At 43.5% G+C, this 21,997-nt stretch overlaps 1 protein-coding gene, 3 long non-coding RNA genes and 1 pseudogene across 4 annotated transcripts; 3 read left to right on the top strand and 2 right to left on the bottom strand.

Moving 5' to 3' along the window:
- Nucleotides 1-424: 424 nt before the first annotated feature.
- Nucleotides 425-12,040, top strand: LOC134468222 (uncharacterized). The gene is made up of 6 exons (XR_010038753.1): nt 425-498; nt 3,020-3,130; nt 3,760-3,790; nt 4,052-4,101; nt 4,349-4,383; nt 10,887-12,040. It is a non-coding gene; the product is annotated as an uncharacterized LOC134468222 (long non-coding RNA).
- LOC134458998 (U5 spliceosomal RNA) lies at nt 9,063-9,159 on the top strand (annotated as a pseudogene).
- Nucleotides 12,041-13,985: 1,945 nt separating the features above from the next.
- LOC134468089 (P2X purinoceptor 7-like) lies at nt 13,986-15,624 on the top strand. Its single transcript, XM_063222117.1, has 4 exons — nt 13,986-14,249; nt 14,827-14,896; nt 15,033-15,187; nt 15,465-15,624. Exons 1-4 carry the CDS (start codon nt 14,140-14,142, stop codon nt 15,622-15,624), a joined length of 495 nt encoding a protein of 164 aa, XP_063078187.1. The 5' UTR covers nt 13,986-14,139.
- Nucleotides 15,625-15,995: 371 nt separating this feature from the next.
- LOC134468016 (uncharacterized) lies at nt 15,996-16,622 on the bottom strand. The gene is made up of 3 exons (XR_010038681.1): nt 16,440-16,622; nt 16,165-16,336; nt 15,996-16,040 (listed from the first exon to the last, which is right to left on the bottom strand). It is a non-coding gene; the product is annotated as an uncharacterized LOC134468016 (long non-coding RNA).
- A 94-nt stretch (nt 16,623-16,716) lies between these two features.
- On the bottom strand, nt 16,717-17,590 carry LOC134467963 (uncharacterized). Its single transcript, XR_010038671.1, has 3 exons — nt 17,532-17,590; nt 17,155-17,377; nt 16,717-17,015 (listed from the first exon to the last, which is right to left on the bottom strand). It is a non-coding gene; the product is annotated as an uncharacterized LOC134467963 (long non-coding RNA).
- Between the last annotated feature and the right edge of the window lie 4,407 nt (nt 17,591-21,997).

Here is a 21,997-nt window from a genome sequence, read left to right as displayed (position 1 = left end):
TGCTCCGTGCCGCTCTGCCTCCAGCCCAAGGCCTTCGTGCTGCTAAAGCGAAGCAGCACCACCACCACCGCCATCACCACCGGAGGGGGCGTCCATAGCGCCCTGCAGAGCCCCAGCTCCCTGGTGTCCTCCTCGGAGAAGCCCGACTTCAGTGTGGCCCCTGAGGCCAGCCAGCTCTACTCCTGCCTCTACCAGATGACCCTCTCCACCGGCCAGAGCATCAACTCCACACTCAGCCAGGACTTAGAAGTGACCGTCTCGACGGACGGAAGCACGCCAAACACAGGTGTGTCTCGTAGTGGTGACAAAAGTACAGACATTTAGTTACAGTACTTAAGTAGAAGTATAGATACTGCAGTTTAAAAACACTCACGTAACCCAAGTAAAAGTGGAAAAGTACGTATCAGACGGCCCTCTCCACTGGCCAGAGCATCAACTCCACTCTCAGCCAGGGCTTAGAAGGGACTGTCTCGCAGGACGGAAACACGCCAAACACAGGTGTGTCTCGTAGTGGTGTCAAAAGTAGAGATATTTGTTACTTAGGTATAGATACTGCAGTTTAAAGGTGCACTGTGTAAGATTTGTAGTTGTTTATTTCCAGAATTCATGTTACCCATTCACTAATATTACCTTTTTCATGAATACGTACCACCATCACATTCTAAGTATTAATTATGACTGAGAAAATTGCACTTTTCATACTTGAAAAAGGGGATCTTCTCCATAGTCTGCCATTTTGAATTTCCAGAAATAGAAATTTTTAGCTGCAAAAATGACTGTACTTTGGCCATACTAGTAAATTAGTTTATTACTTTGTTAATATTCATGAAAGGATCATACTTGGCAATAGGCAGCACAGTTCCAATGAGCAGCATAGTTCCAGTAACTACTCTGGCCATCATCCTACATCAGGGGTGTCAAACTCAAATTGACTGAGGGCCAAAATCAAAATCTGGAATGAAGTCGCGGGCCGAACTCAACAATTATTTTTAAAAATGGACTAAAATTGTGCATGCATGCACTTCATACTCATAGTTAAATTTCACATACACTCTTTCCCATCATATTTGTCTGTTCAAATGTGTCTGCACATCCTGTGATACAGCAAATTTCATGTTCAAGTTGTGTTACGCTATACATTAATGGTGTATGTGGGCCAACTGTAATACACATTTGAAATGATCTCGCGGGTCGAATGAAATGGCTCTGCGGGCCCAATTTGGCCCCCGGCCTGGGTTTGACATCCCTGTCTTACATAGTTTACCTTTAAACACACTCACGTGGTGAAAAAGTACGTATCAGACGGCCCTCTCCGGCGGCCATAGCATCAACTCTACTCTCAGCCAGGACTTTGAAGTGACGGTCTCGCAGGACAGAAACTCGCAAAACACAGGTGTGTCTCGCAGTGGCTTGAGAATGTTCCCATGCTAAACTGTTTGGAAATATTGCAAATGTCCGTTCTTTAATCAGCGTTAACAGCGTTATACATTTTCTATTACCAGAATGACCAAGTCATAGTGCATTACTAGAGGCCCTCTAGTCATAGTAGTATTGTACTATCGTAGTTAACTTTTCAATGACTCTTACAGCGTACCACTGGAGATCCAGCGTGCATTAGGCCTATGGGGCTACAGTCAAAAGTCAAAGTCAAAGTGCACTTTATAGTCAATTATTCAACCATTTATAAGTTACAGTCTCACAGGACCAAACCAGACAAAACACAGGTGTGTTCGACTGTCTGCAACGTTTCATGCAGCAAAATACCTGGAGACGCTGCAAATGTTTGTTCTTAAAGTCAAAAGTCAATGTGAAAGTCAAAGTGTACTTTATTGTCATTTTACAGAGGATTGAAAGGACTGAAACTTCAATAATGATTGGTAGTGATGTATGTGTCGCAGAGTTTTCCACAGTAATGGTTGCTTTTATAGCCAATAATTAAGTGGAATGGTGGGGACAACGAGCTGTTCTAGAACAGTGTAGCCCCTTAACGTACTGTAGGCCAGGGGTTCCCAAACTTTACCATGACAAGGCCCCCCAGATACCGGTAGATTCCAGCTAAGGCCCCCCTGCCATGCCGTGACACGCTATTTTTTCTGCGCACCCGGTTTCACAACTCGATTACGTTGATGCATTCCTAAACCCATACAAGTACTACAGAAAGCATAATAGACTACATTGTAAAAAAAAATGTTTAGCTTATTTTTATTTATGTTGGCTTTTTCTATTTATTAAATTATTCATTTTATTTTGCTATATTTTTCCTGCCAACCTGTCGGGGCCCCCCTGGCATCCGCTCGCGGCGCCCAAGGGGTCCCCGGCCCACTTTGAAAACCACTGCTGTAGGCCGTTCCACCTGTGGAACACTGTAATAGTCACTGAAAAAACTTTAATACCATAGTACTACACCACTATGACAGTGCACAGGGCCTTTACATTGCGACTTAATCATTGCCATTCTCTTAACAGTTAATTTATAAAAGGGGATATGTCTTAACTGTGAAATCAGATAAAAGCGTATGATGTGCCAAGACAGATTTTCACACAGCTTCCTCAGACCTCTTCTTGTGTCGCATCCTCTTTTCTACTCTTTTCTAATCTTACACATTCTAATCTATTTCAATCTCACAAGTTTCAGAGGGGTTTCTGATGAAGCGCTTGAAAATAAGAAAAAGTCCCACTGACACTGTGTCACAGCTGCCATGCCAATTGTGCGGTTTCTGTCACCCAATTTTCTGTGTGGTCTGATAGAGGTTTATATTTCCAAATATTTGGACACTTTGCAGTTACTGCCTGAAAGCTGTTTCTATTTGTATATATCGTATAAAAAAAGCAATTTTACACCTTTTAGATGGATTTCCAATGGAAGAAAGAAACCACTCAATGATCTACATAATATGGTTGCCATGGCGAAATTGTTGTTGCTTTCCGACAGCTGTGTCTATTTTTTGTAGATAGCCTACATGAGAAATCCATGATGATAACACCTTTGTGGTGTGGTTCCTGATCTGTCTATTTGTAGAGCCTGAGGTGACCCAGACCACAGACTGGCCATTGGTGTTAGGAGCTGGGTCTGCCGCGGCACTGTTTCTCGTCATCGTCATTGGATTGGCTATCGTTATACACAGGAGAAGTAAGTGTTGGGACTAAACCAGCGTGCCTAGCTATATTTTATCTATTTATTTATTTACTTAAATTAGTTAACATCATTGAAAAAGTGCATTGCAGACTTGGTGTGTGCTTGTGTGTGCGTGTGTGTGCGTGCGTGCGTGCGTGTGTTCGTCATTGACTATATAGCATATTGTATTTCATTCAAGAGCAATCCAATGTCAATACAAAACCATTCTATCTTTCTATCCATTATTCTACTTTCCTGTTTCTTTGTCTATCTCACCTTCTATCTAATGATCCATGAGTGACTTCAAATTCCCACTCCAAATCTAAATCTTTTTGAACAATTCAACAGTTAACCTAGGCCGGTAACACTTTATTTTAATGGTTCACTATTACAGTGGATCTACCACATTAGGCAGTGTAACAATATTTAATACCATGTAATACCAATGTAATATCATGTACCAACCCTAACTCTAGATGTAAGTACAACATTGGTACATGGTGTTACACTGGTATCACATGGTATTAAATATTGTTACACTGGTTATTACACTGTACCTAATGTGGTAGATCCACTGTAATAGTGAATCATTAAAATAAAGTGTTACAGTTAGGCCTCATACCAATTTCTCATTTCTCTTTCAGTGGCTGAGCTTGCAAAGGAGAAGAAGAAGAGGTAAGTGAGAGCGCTGTAGGATGGTGTAATGTTCTGTAAAATGCTCCTGCATACCACTTGCTTTTGGTTATGCATTAATATCTCCAGATATCTAGTGTGTGTTTATCCAAAATACAATGGCCTCGATTTTGCATGACAAGAGTTACCTTGCTTTGCATCATGTTGTTCCTTTGTTTCTTTTTTTGTTTGTTGCAAATTTGTCAACACATTGTTTGCACGCAAACCCACTCACTGTTGCATTCTTCCTCCTGTCATCACCAGGGAAGAGGATAAGTTTTGGAGTCAAGTGCGTACAAGAGACCACGTCATAGGTGAGCCCGCTGAACACTTCTTCCCTGAGCATCTGTTGAAGAGATTCAAAATGAGTGTATATGATATACTTAGGTAAACAAGATTATACAAAATGAGAATGTAACAGAATAAGTATACAAAAGCAACATAATAGTAAACAAAACAAGTCTATACCAGCAATGTAATAAGTGTTGACTTTGAATTCCACCATCAAATGAACTGACCTTCTTGTCTTGTTCTTCTTCTTGGTTCTTTACATCCATCAAGATCTCCCTGTTCCACGTCTAAGCAGTTGTTTGAAGGTAACTCCATCCCTCTTTGCTTCGTTCGTCCATGTCTGTCTTACTGTCTGTCTGCCTGCCTGTCTGTCTGTCTGCTTGTCTGTCCGTCTGTCTGTCTTTCTGCCTTTCTGTCTATCCGTCTGTCTGTCTGTCTGTCTGTCTGTCCGTCCGTCCGTCCGTCCGTCCGTCCGTCCGTCTGTCTGTCTGTCTCTCTCTCTCTCTCTCTGGGAACTGTGTTTCAAAACTGCATACTTGCAGTAATATCTCATACAGATGGGAGTGAGAATAAGAGAGTAGGGGATCATCTCAGATCATTCTCTAGCTGAGTGAAGTGAAGCTTCTGTATCGTTACATTACAGTACAGTACAATCGGCGGGGCCCTAACAAGCTCGCTCGGCGTTCAACTTGCGATGTCTTGTGAAGTCTCTCTTCCCCAGATGCCCCTAATCCAGTGCAGCGCTCGCATTTGCTGACTCTGCTGAGTCTGAGAGAGGAGCTTGGGCAGAGCAACGATTCCCTGCTGAGTCTCTCTTCCCTAACTTTTTCTCTCGCTTACACACAGAGAGAAAAAACTTCATTCTGCTTCACGTACAGAATTTTGAGAATTTTTTTTGTAGTTGTGTTCCTGTGAGCAAGCAACTGTCGTTTCAAGTTTTCAAGAGTGTGCTTATGGTACATGGGTATCGGCCATTGATTTATTTGACCTTGATGGGACACTAACAACTTCTCCATCGGGGATAAAAACGCTTTTGCAAGGCACAAGAGACTGTGGAGTGCCGGGTCATGGAGGGTAGAAACATTTCAAGTTTGTGTACTGCCTAGTGTAGCAGACCTAGTACATGGCCTCATAGGGACTCTAACAACTTCTACATCCTGGAAAAACACAATTGCACGAGGCAAGAGACTGGAGTGGGTCACAGAGAGTTGAAATATCAGTTTGTAACCTGATTATCATCGACTTTCAAATCTCTTCGAGACTTGGTCTGACCAAGACCATAACAATGAACATTTCCCGAACGGCATAGTTGAATCGCTTCCCCTTGGTTTGCTTCTGGGTGTTTGCTTCCCGACAAAGTGGGAGGATTTCCCAATTTTCCCGGAGCTCAGAAACTATATTTGTATTGCTCCTGGCCTGACTAGAAGCAATGCTGAAGGTGTTGGAGGGCGCGGCCTGTCTAATTAGTTTGTGCATATGTCACAGGTAGGGGGTGCGCATTTTCTGAGCGACACCCCCATTTAAAACCACCAGTACACCGAGGAGTAAGCTGCACAACATCAGAACACACCAGGACACAGAAATAAAGTTTTGACCAGTGATATTTATTTTCTATTTTAAAACTAAAAGAGTCTTTTGGATAAGCACGTCCTAAACCCGCCCACCCAGTCATTACCCCAACAGACCCACTGCAGAGTCCCACTAGTGCTTGGCGAGGCAAACCACCCAACGGGCGGGGTCTCAGGTGAGGTGGAGGAGGCTCGGATGATCCAGCTCTGCAGAGACAAGGTTGCGACAGTCAATAGTTCATTTAAAGTTGCAGGCATTGGTGTTCACCTCATAGCATTTCGCAGTTCCAATAAAACACAAACTAAACTAAACATGGCCCAAATGAAAATATTAATCACGGCAACCCAAAGGGGCACTGCACTGCACACGTAGCTGCGATCTGTGCTGAGGGGGGTGGGAGTCCTGCGAGTGAGAGAATGGAGAATGACAGCAACAATGTCTCTGATCCTTCACTTGTCCGTTTGGCGAGAGGAGAGAGAGTGAGAGAGATAGAGAGAGAGAGTGAGAGAGATAGAGAGACAGGGCGAGCGAGAGAGCAAGAGAGAGAGAGAGAGCGCAGAGAGCCAGAGAGAGCAGCGTGCATTTCTGGGAGGAGGAGGCTTCACCCGGGGCGCCTAGGTGCATTTCACTCATCTTCTCTTGGGGAGGCCGTTCTGTCCCCTCATTCTTCTCGCGGCATCAACCTTCTCCGGTCACGGACCACCATCATCCAGAATGCAGTCTCGCGCCTCCGTGGAGTGTCTCAGGTCGCCGGAGTTTCGATCCATAGGATCTCGCGCACCTCTTCAACGCGTCCTGCCCGGGGCCGGGGGCCGGCTACCGGCAAGGGCCCCCCCTCCTCCAGCACGCTCTCCAGCTCAAGTCGTCACATGCCGCTCTTCTCGCCCCCGTCGTCCTCCTCTCCAACGTTGTCCTTGTTCTGAATAAATAAGTCAGCCCCAGTCATCTGGCCCAATGGTCTTTCACCACCCTCTCACTGTACACCTGCTCCCATTTACGTTGAATCAGTCCTAATTATTTACCTGTCCGTCACCTTTTTAGTTCCCCAGAAACGCAATTCCCAGTTCTTAATTCCCTCCCCTTTCAAGAATAGTCACCCCGTGACACATATAGCCTAAGGCCAATTAATTATTTTCCAGCCTCTCAGAAACTCCTGAGAAAACCTGTCCCATAGGGCACAACAATGACATGCTAACTAAATACAGATCGTGTTCAAATCTACTCTTACATGCACTTACAATAGCTGCACGGTGACCATAGCAACCCCTGTCCACAGGACAACAACACAACAACAAGAGGCTCTGCTGTGGCTCTCAGAGTGTTGACGTTCTCTGTAATAATGATGACGTTGGTGATGGTGATGGTGGTGCTGGTGGTGATGGTATTGGTGTTGGTGATGATGACTATGATGGTGGTGGTTCTCAGAGGCTTTTGCTGATTATTTTTGAGAACTCTAACAGCCTGTCCATCAGAGACAAACAACACCTTAACCAAAGTCAGGAGACTCTGGATTGAGGACTCAGGGAGTGTTGCAACATCATTTCTCTCTAATAATAATAATAATAACAAGAAGTAAAAGAAGAACAAGAAGAAGAAGAGGAGGAAGAAGAAGAAGATGATGATGATGATGATGACGAAAGGTTGCACGTTGTCGCCGTGTTCCTCCCCTACATCTTTACCCAGACTGTTAAAACATTCTCTCTGTAATTGTAATAACGAGATGATGATGATGATGATGATGATGATGATAGCTATATGCATCTCTGGGACTCGGCCCTCAGTGTGTGTGTGTACTCCTCTTAAATGGGGAAGGATATTACAAAAGGGGCCCTGTAGGCTCGTCACAGCTGCTGTTTACCAAACAGGACGTGACTTGGTTTCTCTTTAAACACTTCGTGGTGCTTTCACAAACTTGGTTACACTTGTGATATTCTTCATATGGACAGACAGGGTCCTAGCTGGTTTGAATGATACTTGGCTGTTTTACATTACATTACATTACATTGCACTTAGCTGACGCTTTAATTTATTCAAAGTGACTTACAACTATTATTTTTCAGGGTATTGGTTACAGTTCCTTGAGCAATGTAGGGTTAGGTGCCTTGCTCAAGGGATCTTCAGCCATAGATGGAGATGTAGGGAGGTCAGAGGGGTTTCGAACAGGCAACCCCTAGATTGAAAGACCAACTCTCTAACCACTAGGCCACGGCTGCCCACACTAGGCCACGGCTGCCCACAGTTTTACTATCTATAATGTATTACTCTAATTGCCTCCTCCTTGTCCTGTTGTATTGTAAGATAATTGATGAGAACTGGCTCGCTGCAGACATGCTGGTGATGTTCTAAATTTTGGTTATTTTGAAATGGGAGATGGGCCCAAGGCAAGTAATGTTTCATTATTTGAGGAGGAAAATGGAAATTACACCATAACTCGGTTACAGACGAGGTGATGGATGGTTCTTATGAAATGAGAGATTCACGTTGAAATTAAAGTTTTCGAATGGCAATTTCTAAACATGTGGCCAGAATGTAGCACAGAAGAACTGAGCCTGTCCTGATTTAACCTCCCTCTTTCTCTCTATCTCTTTTTCTGTCTCTCTATCGCTCTCCTCGTTCCCTCACTCTAATGCACGCACGCACGCACCCTTCTCTCCCACACTCACTCCATCTCTCTCTCTCTCTCTCTCTCTCTCTCTGTCTGCCTCTAGCTCTAGCTCCGGCAATGCCTCTCTCTGTCTTTATCAGTCTGTCCTTCCACCTTCTCCATTTTTTAAAAGCCTTCATTTCATGGGCTCTTGGCCTCTGTTGGCGGTGCACTATTATCAGGGCTGTACTGACCATCTGGCATAGCTGGCATTTCCCGGTGGGCCCCACACCCTCGAGGGCCCTTCCTTTCAGAAATGTAAGATTTTTTGATTTTTTTTTTACATTTCTGAAAATAGGGGCCCACAAGGGTGGTGCAGGGCCCACCGGTGAGTATGTTCTGCACCGCTAGTTATGAGGGGGGCCCTTTAAGCTAAAAGTGCCCGGGCCCTCTTTCTCCCCCAGTCCAGCCCTGCGTTGAGCTATTATCCTCCAGCTCCCCTCCTCCTGTTTGCATTACATCTACCACTAATGAGCTTTCATTAGCTTCATTAACGAGCCCACTGACTATAATGCTGCCTGCTGAGTTGTTTACTGTGGGATAGTTTCTTTCTACACAGAACATTTTTTTACAGTGTTCATTCAACACTTAGAAAGTTAAACTGAACACTCACAGTGTGGGTGTAACTCTAAGGGGTGAATTAACACTGTAGGAATGAACTGTGTAATATATAAAGAGTCAAGTCTGAGTTTGTTTGAACTCATTAGGGAGGGAGGGTTATACTTTCTTTCACCAGCCTGGCATCATGCAAAGGTGTATTTCACTACACTCTGGGTTCTCTTCAGATCGCATACATCTTTCGCCTGTTACTAAAGATTTCTGTGGAGAGCACCATTAATTTTTTGATGCCCTGTCTTAGGAAGGGGCTTAAAAAATATGTGTGTGTGTGTATATAGCCTATATATATATTTTTTCACACAAATGCACTCCGCATTGAGGTGTGTTGACTTTACAGTAAGTCGTGCTCCTTAATGGGGCACCTAAAGCCAGGCTCAAACTACACGACTGCGATTATGTGTCCGATTTTGGCGTCGGGGTGCACCGCACACTACAAGAGAATCGCAACTGTCCATCTTGTCGCTGCTCGCAGCCACCGAGACAATGCCCGACGTTCTATTTCCAGTCGCAAATATCAAACACTGTTTGGTTTCTACGTTTTGCGATCGGCGACTCTTTGAGCTGCAAAAGTTCTATCTTAGAACGTCGCTCACGACGAGGAAATCTTTCCCGACAATCGCTTGCGATGGTCCTGGGGGGGTAACGTTCCAGCAATTGTCGTAAGGGGGGTTTTCAGCCGAGAATCTGCTCGATAGTCGTGTAGTTTGAGCCAGGATTAAGTCTCCACCCCTTCCGGGCGGCTCATGGGGCTGGGAAAGCCAAAACTTTTGACTGTGTTGTAATGGACTGATCTAAGCTATTTTCCGATCCACCTCGAGAGAGAGAGATGGAGTGAGTGTGGGAGAGAAGGGTGCGTGCGTGCATTAGAGTGAGTGAACGAGGAGAGCGATAGAGAGACAGAAAAAGAGAGAGAGAGAAAGAGGGAGGTTAAATCAGGACAGGCTCAGTTCTTCTGTGCTACATTCTGGCCACATGTATAGAAATTGCCATTCGAAAACTTTAATTTCAACGTGAATCTCTCATTTCATAAGACCCATTCATCACCTCGTCTGTAACCGAGTTATGGTGTAATTTCCATTTTCCTCCTCAAATAATGAAACATTACTTGCCTTGGGCCCATCTCCCATTTCAAAATAACCAAAATTTAGAACATCACCAGCATGTCTGCAGCGAGCCAGTTCAGAACCATTCCTAACCCTAACCTGCCAGCAAAGCAAAGTTCCTGTCACTTTACTTTTGCTAAGAACAGCGAAACAAGCAAAGGAAATGGTGAAATTGTGCCCAGACCCAAAACCATTCCACCACTCCTAAACCTAACCTTGTCACAGGGCATTGTGGAGCACACGTTACCTAACATGCAAAGTCGTGATGCACAAACGAGATAGAAGACGGTTCAAGTTGGCGTATCATTTTATGGGCTTTTTCGCCTTTATTTCAGATAGGACAGTGAAGAGCGTCAGGAAGCGATTGTGGAGAGAGAGACAGGGTAGGGATGGCAAATGACCTAGGCCGGATTCGAACCCTGGGTGCAACCCTTGGGTATGCAAACCCAAATTTGGGGGGCCTACGCCCCCCTGGCGTATGATTTTAACGATTTGGTATGATGCCATGTGTTATTCACAGTCTTTCTGAAATGTCTCAAATGAGGAAGGGTAAATTGGAGCTTCTGGAAATACACAGCATTGTTTTGAAGGAGAGAAAAAAATCCATTCTCTCCGTCCGTAGGGCGTTCTTGGATTTAATCTCAGAGGAGGAGTCATTATCAGATATAATTTCTCGCTACGAACAAAAGTAAATACCCCGAGTGCTAACCCCGGGATAAGGATACCAAGCAGGACAGAAATAGTCTAGACGATCATGTCGGGACACCTGGCAAGAATTGTGTTTGTGTTTTTGGGACAGACAGATGTTTGAATTTGATTGGAGATGTTTAATGTTTTATTAATGTTAATGTCTGCGTTTTTTCTTGATCAACAGGATATTGGACCAGCTAATGCCGATTACGCAAACCCGAGGACTCTCTCTACATTTACAAATCAATCCTTCTGCTGAGTTTCTTTCCTAAAATGTTATGTTTATTGTGTAAATATGTTTCTAGTCTACCTATGCCCTAATTACTGTATTTTCTATGGATGGTGTCATGGCAAAAATGTTTATTTAACTCATAACCTTTATTGAACTATTGCATGTACATCCTGCATAATTTCAGTTTTTTTTTTTTTTTACACTTTATAGTGTTTGTCCATTTCACAACAGCCAAAGTGCTTTTTTGTTGACAAATGTATGTTGTTTTATCAGTATTTATTTACTCATGCACAAATTGAGGTGTGAGCCAATCCACATATCTTTCCTACAGTACATGTCCAGTGTGTTGAACACAAGCTCCTGATAATAAGACATGAGCTTGATTCGTCAGTAGGGGGCACTGTGCAACTGACGCTTTCTGTCAATGAGACTGGATGAGACTGGGTAGGCCTACACTTTATGGGTAGGGTAGGGGAAAGAGTTGTTTGCTTTTTTCAAAAGAGTAGCTGTCACAGTTTGATGGTACTAATAAAATGTTTTATATTATATGATGTGGTTGGGGTGAAAGACAGCTTGAACTTGAGTTTGTACAAAGGTGTTAGAATAAAGGCTTGATCAATATTTCAGTTATGAACTTTTGTCATTAAAGTATGTTGTACAGAATCTTTGAAAAATATTTTCAAAAGTCACTCCATGGTTGATAATTATGTAAATAATCTTTGACTCTTTTAAGTGGTTACATCAGGAAATATGACCTTACTTCAGTTTATAGCACAATCAACTTTAAAAGTCATGTTTGTCAGTTTTACCACGCTCAGTTCCGTTAAGTTTCGGTTTCGTATAAACTCAAGTGTTATTTAAGAGTTTCAGGTCAAACAAACAGACCATTGACCACCATATCCAAGTGTTGGTCTCGGGTGATTTGAAATTGGTATTGTGTGCCTTCCCTCCGCCAGTATTTGTTGAGTATTTGTTTGAGACTGAATGGCGATCGAGTGACTCAGTGGACACAGCAGGGTTGGGTTGGGCTGAGCAGCTGAGGTGTGGAGAATTGTGTGTGCTGTGCTGGACTGGCCATTTGGCATAGCGGACATTTCCCGGTGGGTCCCGCACCCTCGTGGGACCCTATTTTCAGATTATTATTTTTTTCTTTACATTTCTAAAAATAGGGCCCACGAGGGTGCAGGGCCCACCGGTGATTTGGTTCTGCACCGCTAATTATGAGGGGCCCTCTTAAGCCAAAAGTGCCCGGGCCCTATTTCTCCCCCATCCAGCACTGGTGTGTGCTGTGCTGGCATGATGGCACACAAGACTTTCTCATGTGTAATTTTTACGACCTCAGAGTGTCCGCCCTTTGAAAGTAAACACATATTAAAAGGTGACATCATTGGCTCAATGCTCTTGTGTGCCCTGCACCTGTAGCTGTGAAGAGGAAGCATCTGTAACATAGGCATGGCACAGGCATGCATAGATACTGTAGGGATGAGGTAGTGCGAAAACACTTGACCCTTTGCCCTAGAAAGTTTTTGTCACAATTTAGTATGGTCCGTATTGACATGATAATCTGCAAATGAGTGCCTGCCGTTTGAAAGTAAACACATATTAAAAGGTGACATCATTGGCTCAATGGTCAGAAGGGTTGATCTTGTGTGCCTTGTACCCATCAGGGCTATAAATTAACACCAGCCAGCCAGATGCTGGTGGAATTTCCGTTTGGCTGGTAGCAAAGACCAACTTAGGCCTACAAGCCACTTTGACCCATTAGTGAATGTGTGTGTGTTTGGCTATTAAAGGATAGTTCCGGCGTAAAATGAAAGTTTCACCATCGCTTTCCCATGCCACATAATGTATCTAATGATGAGCCATTCCGGGCAATGCCGCGCCGTTATGGAGTTAGCTAATTTTAAGCTTTTTGGTGAAAAACGCAGCCAACGCATCACGGCGGGGCCAATTATAAACCTATTCTTTTCTGATGTTTCCCCGCTATAAACAACTTCAAAAACGCTACACACTTCATCACAAAGGTCTCGTCAATCAAACCGAGGCACAGAGAATGTCATCGGACCACACAATCTTTCACTGGCCAGTGTTTTCAGAGGTGTCTCACTGTTGCAACTCTCTGACCCGGATGCAGGCTACTCAATCAGGTGGCTAGGTAGGCTAAACATGGTCCGCGGTTCGCACCGGCTACGACCGTAAAATGAAAAGCTGGAACCCCGACCGTTTTCACCGACTGCCACTGTCTATTACGGGAATGGCTAATAGCATTAGAAGTGGACGAAACTGACATAAAAACCTAGCCTGGCCGCACCAAACAACCCCTACAGCAAAGCTGTGCCCCCGGGAGCAAATTCATTTTGCGGCCACTAGGGGCGTCTAGATTTCTAGGCTAGTAAAAACCCGGAGGGATCGCTACTACCGTGTGTGCAGGCAGCAGATTTGAAGAGTTGCATGGAGAGTACAGGTAGGCAGACTACTCTTACAAAGTAATTGCAACACGGTATAATATAACATGGATTCAGCTTTGTAATAACACACCACTGGTGGTGTACTTACATCTGTAAGAGTACTTCTAGTACGACTTTATAAATTCCTCCAGCCCTCCTCCGTTGCGTAATGGTCCTTCTGACCTCGCGCGCCCTGGCATCCGGGTCAGAGAGTTGCAACAGTGAAACACCTCTGAAAACACTGGCCAGTGAAAGATTGTGTGGTCCGATGACATTCTCTGTGCCTCGGTTTGATTGACGAGACCTTTGTGATGAAGTGTGTAGCGTTTTTGAAGTTGTTTATAGCGGGGAAACATCAGAAAAGAATAGGTTTATAATTGGCCCCGCCGTGATGCGTTGGCTGCGTTTTTCACCAAAAAGCTTAAAGTGGCCATGCCAATCTAATTATAAACCCATTTCGGCCATTTTTTCACAATCCTTTATGTCATCTGACCCGGAATGCAAATTATTGTAGCTAGAAAGTTATTTTGTGGTATGTTTCAAAGCCCTTGATTGTGCCTAAAAAGCCATCATCGGAGAGGCGACTGAATTTTCCTCATTCACATTATGTTTTGGAGCTGTGCGCTGATTGGCTCAGCTGTTGCTAGAGAACACACTCATTCACGACTCGCGCAGCTTCGCAGAGCTAGGAAGTTAACGCTAGTTGTTACGCCAACTGAAACAATAAAACAGGCGACGCTATTTTGTAATAAAAAAGAATGGCAGGAATCCAACCTTATGCATTTGAACCGGAGACCGAGACCGAGTCGGAGGAGGAGATCTCTGAAGAGGAAGCCGGGGGTCGGAGAAAAATGGATGTATCAGAATGGTAAGTTAATTTATCCCTTTCTCGTCGTAGTTTCACTACACGCCAACACCAGGCATATAGTCAATATATGTATTTCCGACAATGAAACTTTATGATCCTTTAGCGTGACACTTTATGAAGACATAACATTTTCATTAAGGTACGGATAACTATGGTTATTACCAGCGGCGCATCTTGTCACCAGGCTAACCTGGCAGCAGCTGCAAGACCCCCTAGTAGAGCTCTAGACTAGATAGCTCACGCTTTACCACCACAGTAGTGGTGAATGTCTTTCAATCGTTTACTCCTTTGAAATTTTACTTTGTGTTATGTTGTAAGATAGAAATAAAGCAGGAAGCCGTAGTACATTTTATAAACTTTATAACCAGGGTCACGTCATGTCTGTATCGTAGTTTTACATCTTAGCATTGCTGCTGCACCAAGAACTTCCTCTATAATACATTGATAAATCATAAGATGTACCGGTGCCACCTAGCGGCGTGGCAATGTGTAGACACAACACTTTTAGCCCCAGCGGCCTTCTGGTAATTACAATAACACTTACAATTTCCACGTCATTGCCTACCTTTTACCTCAGGTGTACATGTGGGCATTGCTGCACTATGGAGACGGAGGCAGAAAACATTTGTTGCAGAGAGGTGACCGTGGTAAGATGCATTGTATAACATTGCCCTCACACTTCAAATACTACTTTTGACCAAAATTATATTACATGTAGCTGACTTTTCTGCATTACCATTAGAACACACGGCTGCATGTCTGAATGCAATATACCCATCACAGGTACTAAATAGAATGCAACAGCTGGAGTCACCAGTCCACTGCATGACAGACCACCCTGGCCTTCATCCAGTGTGTTTGAGCATTTATGCTTTACAAAATGCCCTCAACTTGTACCAACGGGATTTCGGGGACATACCAATTAGAGGTTATGGGAAGTATGTACAAGAATATTAAGCACATTCACTTACATCTACCAATAATACTTTATAAAGAAATAAGGATCAATCAGACAGAATTTGTTGTATTTTGCTGTATTATGACTTAAAAGGCAACCACCCACGCGCGCACACACAGACACACACACACACACACACACACACACACACACACAGTAATGCTAACAGTGTACTAATATATATATATATACAGTAAGAAATTCCTATACATTAACAGCATCCTTTTCCCTCTTCTTCCTCTTCTTGTCTTTTACAGCCGTTGTAGATTCCTGGCGTATCGGTTTTTTGTTAGCTGGTGCTGGGGGTATCTGGGCCGGACAGTTCGAGTAGTGATCCCCTCCTGTGTCGTCCAGCGTGTCCGGCGAGAGTTCCCTGATGGGACGGGGCAATATGTTGGGTTCAGGCCTCCACTCTGAAACGCGACTTGTATGCTGCCACAGCGTCGTCCATGGTGGGGTGTACATACTGCGCTGAGAGGAAGCTGGGGACATTGATTGCTCGCATTTCATCTTGGAATGGCTGGGGGTTGAGGACGACCTCCTTGAAAAGCAACTCCATCAATTCGAAGATGTAATCTTAAAAATAAAATGTATATGAAAATGAAGTGAGCATTGACCAATTGCTATATTTAACAGTATTTAATAGGTACATTTTTTTTTTAATCCCAAAATGTAGTTCTTACTGTATGTAGGTGCCGTTTTTACTTGGCTTCACAGATGCTGCTCCTTTTTTTTGCCTTGGGGAAACTCATTTTAAATTTCAGGCGGCCAGATGATGTTTTAGCTTGCAGCGACGAGCATTCTCATTAAAGTGCAGTGCTGCCAGGTACAGTCTATAGGGAGGGGAAGAGTGTTTGTTAGTAACTGTACTGTACTCAAGGTCAGAAAGATAACAGCTTAGGTTGGGTAGGTTATGTACTACACATAGATGTATTTATTCATTAGAAGTGAACATACCTGCACAACATCCCAATAAATGGGAAGACCACATTCTTCGGTGTGAATCTTAATAGCACACTATGGAATGCCTCCAATGTAGACGTTTGGTAGTCGGAGCTGAGCTTCTGCACATCTGTCAGGACCCTTTTGCTAAGAAGTAGCTTCTCCACCTTGCAGAGAGCTTTGGAGCCTACCAACAGATTTTTTGTTACTCGTACGACATAAACGGAAAACAAACCAAATTGACAGTAAAAATGTGGTGGGGTGCAGTGAGGAGCTCTAGGACTACATACCTGGCTTAAACCATTTTTTTGATCTTTTTTGAGGCAGCGCAGGGTGCAGACATTTGGGAAAGGTGGGGTCATCATGGGTGTGCCTATTTTGTATGTGGTTTAAAATGGAGGTCCATTTGGCCAGTTTTTCAGGGCCTGTGGAAGAGGATGTTGCTGCCCAGTAAGCATGGTTCCCGATGCTCCGCCGCCACTTTTTTAGAAGTTCGCATTCTTTGGATGACAATATTACAGTTATGAACAACAGTAGGACATTTGTGCTATACACAATGCATAGAAATGTGATGGTGCTAAGTGTGATCCCATACCTTGTTCAGCTGGAAAAATGATGTGCCGGTGAAGTAAATGGCTGCAGAGAGTTGTAAATTTGTTGTTGGACAGGTCCCTGTCACTGGCTGACTGCTCCATTCCCGGTAGTACCCACACCGGCCACATTTTTGCTGTACAGTCAAGAAGGTGCCTCGTCTGTGCGGTGTGACATCGCTTTTTGTTTTGCAAAGGGGGCACTTTTCGAAGATCTCCAAAAGGCACTTCTCGCTCACAATGTACTTAACATCTGTGTGACTGTGGCTGGTGTCACTAAGTAAGAAAATTAGACAAGTGGGGATTTAGAGTGTTCACAACACAAAAGCTTATTCTTTGCCATGAAGGAAGTAGGGGTGTGTTGTCTAGGTGGCCATTTTGTTTTTGTATGGTAAAGGATTTCAAATTCACTTACGAAATATGCGATGACTCCAAGTCTGACATTGTGTCTTGGTCGGGCACATATGTGGAGTCATGTGGTTCAGCGACTAATGAGGAGTCTTCCCCTTCATCTAGCAGTTCATCGTCATCCTCCTCCACAGCCAAGCGTGGTCTTTTGGCTGGCCGTGACTTGATGGGTGTGGAGGTCAGGGCTTCCCAAGTCGTTTCAGTGGCAGCTGCGCATGGTGTTTGAATTTCTATTTGCAATGAATTTTTTACCACAATTACCATTATGTGAAAACACAGGAATAACGACAAAATAACACAGTGGCCCACACAACTATAGATGTCTATCAGATGCAACTAAAACAGAATAGAAGACACTGTTGCAAAATTTACGAAATCACAAACCTCTGCTTTTCACACGATAACCTCGTAAAGTCTTTGCTGACAACTGAGTACCCTTGGTGGACAGACTGGTGGGTCTGTCTGACAAGCCGCATCCTTGAACGTGGGTGTTCCTAAGCAGGTCTGAGTGACAAACAAAAAGGGAAATGAACACCAGAATAGTTTCTTTGACTTTTCAACTGCGTGTTGAGGACTTAAAACCATAATGAATTAGTCAGCGAGTTTGTCAGTGCCAAACGCCGCCTAGCCTAATAAAAAAGTTAAACATGGCAGACTGGCGTTACGTGACAGTAGCCCAAGATGTGCAGTGTTTAGGCACGCAAACTAAGTTACGTTTATAGTTAAAAATGTTAAAGATCGCAAATGACAGTTGGTTGTTGGTCGCCTGATGTTACGCTATGGTTGCTACTTTGTATCACTAGCTTACGAGTGTGAGACATTGTTAGCGACAAAGGGCACAAATGTAGCGATTGCCAGCCTGGCTACTTTGGACTGTGGTGGAGGCAATGTAGCAACATTTGCATACGGTGGCATGGGAAACAGACTAGTTGCCTATTAAAACATGGAGACTGTCAGAATCTTTCGGGACTTTTGAAATACGCCAGCTTTAACGGTAGAGCTCTAGCTACGTCTGCCAGCCAGATTACCCAGGATAGATACACAGTAGGCTACACACGCACACACGACACATTCATCAAATAATTGGTTTAGGTTACTTACGGGTACAGTAGGCCTACAACCAGACAGTCGGGATGATGGCACTGCGTCTGGTTTCAAATGTAACTTCGCCGCAAATCCACTATGGAACTGGCCAAAGTTGGTATAGTCATTCTCGTCGAAGTGCAGTGTACACACACTTAACTTTGAACTATGCTTCTCTGGCACAGCTCCAAAAATAAATTTAAGCCATTTCCGTTTTCACTTGTGGGTCTTTTGGTAACATATGCAATTGTCCAATTTTGTTTGAACAAAGTTCGCAAGTTCGTAGACGTTCAGCCATAGTTGCTCGAAAAAATAACGATTAATTATGGAATTATAGAATCTGACTCATAGATACACATCTATGATCTGACTCCTCTGTGAGTGGGCGTGGTTAAGCGGCCGTGGTAGTCAGGGTGACGTAAGCCTGCCCTGTTTTTTTAAATGGCCAGGTTTACCATTTTTTTAATTTTCATAAACTGTAACAATCAAACGAAGTAAAAATATTTTTTCACATTCACAGGACCAGGAAAACATATTATGAACTTTTATAACACATAATCATGCAAGAAGGTTTAAAAAATTTGGCATGGCCTCTTTAACATTAGCTAACTCCATAACGGCGCGGCATTGCCCGGAATGGCTCATCATTAGATACATTATGTGGCATGGGAAAGCGATGGTGAAACTTTCATTTTACGCCGGAACTATCCTTTAAGATTAACATCTACTCGCCATTTGGGCTGGTGGTGAAAAAAGTTAATTTAGAGCCCTGCTTGCACCTGTAGCCATGAGGAGGGAACATCTGTAACAAAGGCATGTACAGGTATACGTGGGTTCTACTACATTTTTGTTTTCTCCTGACTGCGCAAAACTAGCTGCGCACAACTCAACCTCTGACTGTTTCAAACTGCTGTCGGTCAAAAAATTAGCTCACATGGTTGGCTGCCAGTGTCTTGCCCCTCCTCACAACACCGTGTTGATAAACCAAAAAAATCCATCTATAGATAGGGATAAGGTGGTGCTAAAGCACCTGCCCTTTGCCCTACTAGACTGCCCTTTTTGAGAATTCCTTTTTTTAACGTTTTGTCACAATTTACTGTGGTCCATGTTGACATGATAATCTGCAAAATACTTAATAATCACAAGCATGGACAATGATGACCTGATATAGCCTAGCCTATAGGCTAGTAATCCCCCCCCCCACCACCACCACCACCTTCCGCACCTGCCCCCCAAAATGTTGGTGCTTGCCAGCTTGCCACTGATCTGTAATGTGGGGAGTGGTGGATCCAGTCAATTATCCAAAACTCCCATCCTCCCATCCATCCCAATGTGTTTGAAAATGTGTAAATGTGAATGTGTAAATAAAATAAAATTCATCAAGTTACGGTAAACCAGTGTTTTGAAATGCACTCATGGATATGACATGTATTCAAGTGTAAACATGAACCTATCCACATGCAAATTAACAGACACACTCTCAGACTACATTGAGCCATGCCATGCTGCCCTGTTAACTTCCTTGACCTCTACTATACAAATCAATCAGACACATTCAAATGGTTGACAATGTTGGGTTTATCTTGTCATTATGAATGGGATTAAAAGTGCACTCATTTCATGAATATTTACTAAATAACAAACTAATATTTAGTAGAATGACCGAAGTACAGTAGGTTTTGCAGCTAAAAATGTCTATTTCTAAAAAAGCAAAATAGCGGACATGCAGAAGATCCACCTCCTTTTCATGCATGTTTGTCATTTTCCCAGTCAAAATGAATAATTAGCATTTGATGGTGGTGGTAAGCAGGGCCGGCCCGAGACATAAGAGAACTATGCAATGGCTTAGGGCCCCCACATCATCAGGGGCCCCCTGTGAGCAACAGAGTTCCAGGAAGAAACTAACTCTACACCATGTTCCCTTGTCATATATTTCTTTCTCATGCACCACTTACTGCCACAATGGAAACAGGTGCCACAGGAGCCTGTCGTGATAAATGGCTTTCTGTTCTGTTGTCTCCAAGAAGTGCAGGGTGGGTACACGATCTACAGACTGCCTACAAATGTCCTTAGTTCTTAACCCTGACTCGAGCAAGTAAATGAAGCTTATAAAGCATCTGATGTTGAGTAGGTGGTGGCATGGATGGGCCCCGGATGATATTTTGCCTTGGGCCCCATTAAGGCTTGGGCCGGCCCTGGTGGTAAGTACTAAGTATTCATGAAAAAGGTAACATCTGTGAATGGGCAGCATGAATTCTGGAAATAAACGGCTAAAAATATCACACAGCGCACCTTTAAGTAAATTCATAGACCATTAACATTAAATAAACCACTACAACTCATAATGAAAGCATTGCAAGAATGTAGAAACATGCAAGGTTTGTGTTTTGAGCTCTGTAGCACACACTCAACTCTCTGCATTGGCAGTGCACTCAAGAGCCACTGGAACTGAATTACGTTTTAACAGCTTTATCCTTTGATTAATCTAGGTCTAAATCCGCACATGTTTTACAACACTAAATGCTTACAGTACGTTTGAATGCTATGTGGTTGCTGACAGTAAAGGCTTGTTAAAGGGACAAAAGGAACCAATGAGCAAGGAAGATTCTAAACAGCCCATTCTATACTGAGTAAACCATGGACATGCGGCTGACCCGGGTTCGATTCCAAGCCCGGGTGCTTTGCCGACCCCTCCCCGTCTCTCTCCCAATTCACTTCCTGTCCACCTCAACACTGTCCTATCAAATAAAAGGGGTTTGACACAAGAATATTTGAAAATACAGTTGTGTGCCTATAGAAGTGTGATTTTAATGCAGTGTGAGAATGGAAATGCAGTAGTCCATCCTTGACTTTCACCAATCCCGTAGGTCTGTCCCCTCAACCTCACCACAGCCTGTTGCAGTGGCTGTCTGCTGGAGTGGCTGAACTACAGTTAGGCTTGGTGTTTTGGGGGCAGAAGGAAACCAAAGGACACAGCAACCAATTCTTTATACTGCATAAACCATTAATACACTTAATACTAAACAGCAAACTTTACTTTGTGATACACTTTCACTAATCCCAAAGTAGACCTACTCTTCTTCTTAGTCCCAAAGCACACTGCTGAGTCTGTGTCTGTATAGGCTGATGAACCTGAGGTAGTCAGCCCTGTTGAAAGTGGATAGAAGGCAATGACAGGACTTGCTATATCAAAGCAGTCCATTCTTTATTTTGAATAACCCATACATGCACTGTGTAGTGAATAATATAATAAATAATAAACAATAATCCATATACTTGTGTTTGTCTGACTGATAGAAGGATTGAACTGGTGCTAAAACCGTTGTTAGGGGATAGAAGACATCCAAAGAACATGACACAGATCAAAGCAGCCCATTCTTTATGTTGAATAAACCACAATTGCACCGTGTATACTGAATAATATAGGCCTCCTGAATACTAAACAATAAACCACCATATACTGTACATTGTGTGACACACTTTCACCAATCCCAAGGGATTGTCCTCTTAGCCCACCAGGGGCTTCTGAGGTTGTTGGTGCTCTTGTGTCTTCAAGCCAGGAGGGTATGACTGGTTGTTAGGGGCTAGAAGACAACCTTAGAACATAGAAAAATCAAAGCAGCCCCCCATTTCTTTATATTGAATAAACCATAAATGCACTGAATAATAAACAATAAAGCATGTACACTTTGTGACACACTTTCACCATCCCCGTTAGCCTGCTGCAGTCTCGACTCCCAGCATAGTCAACTTCCACAGTGTTAATT

Source organism: Engraulis encrasicolus, chromosome 1 (assembly GCF_034702125.1).
Source record: "Engraulis encrasicolus isolate BLACKSEA-1 chromosome 1, IST_EnEncr_1.0, whole genome shotgun sequence".
Lineage (NCBI taxonomy): Eukaryota > Metazoa > Chordata > Actinopteri > Clupeiformes > Engraulidae > Engraulis > Engraulis encrasicolus.
The sequence above is the reverse complement of the archived record's forward strand: the minus strand, read 5'-3'. Positions and strand labels throughout refer to the sequence as shown.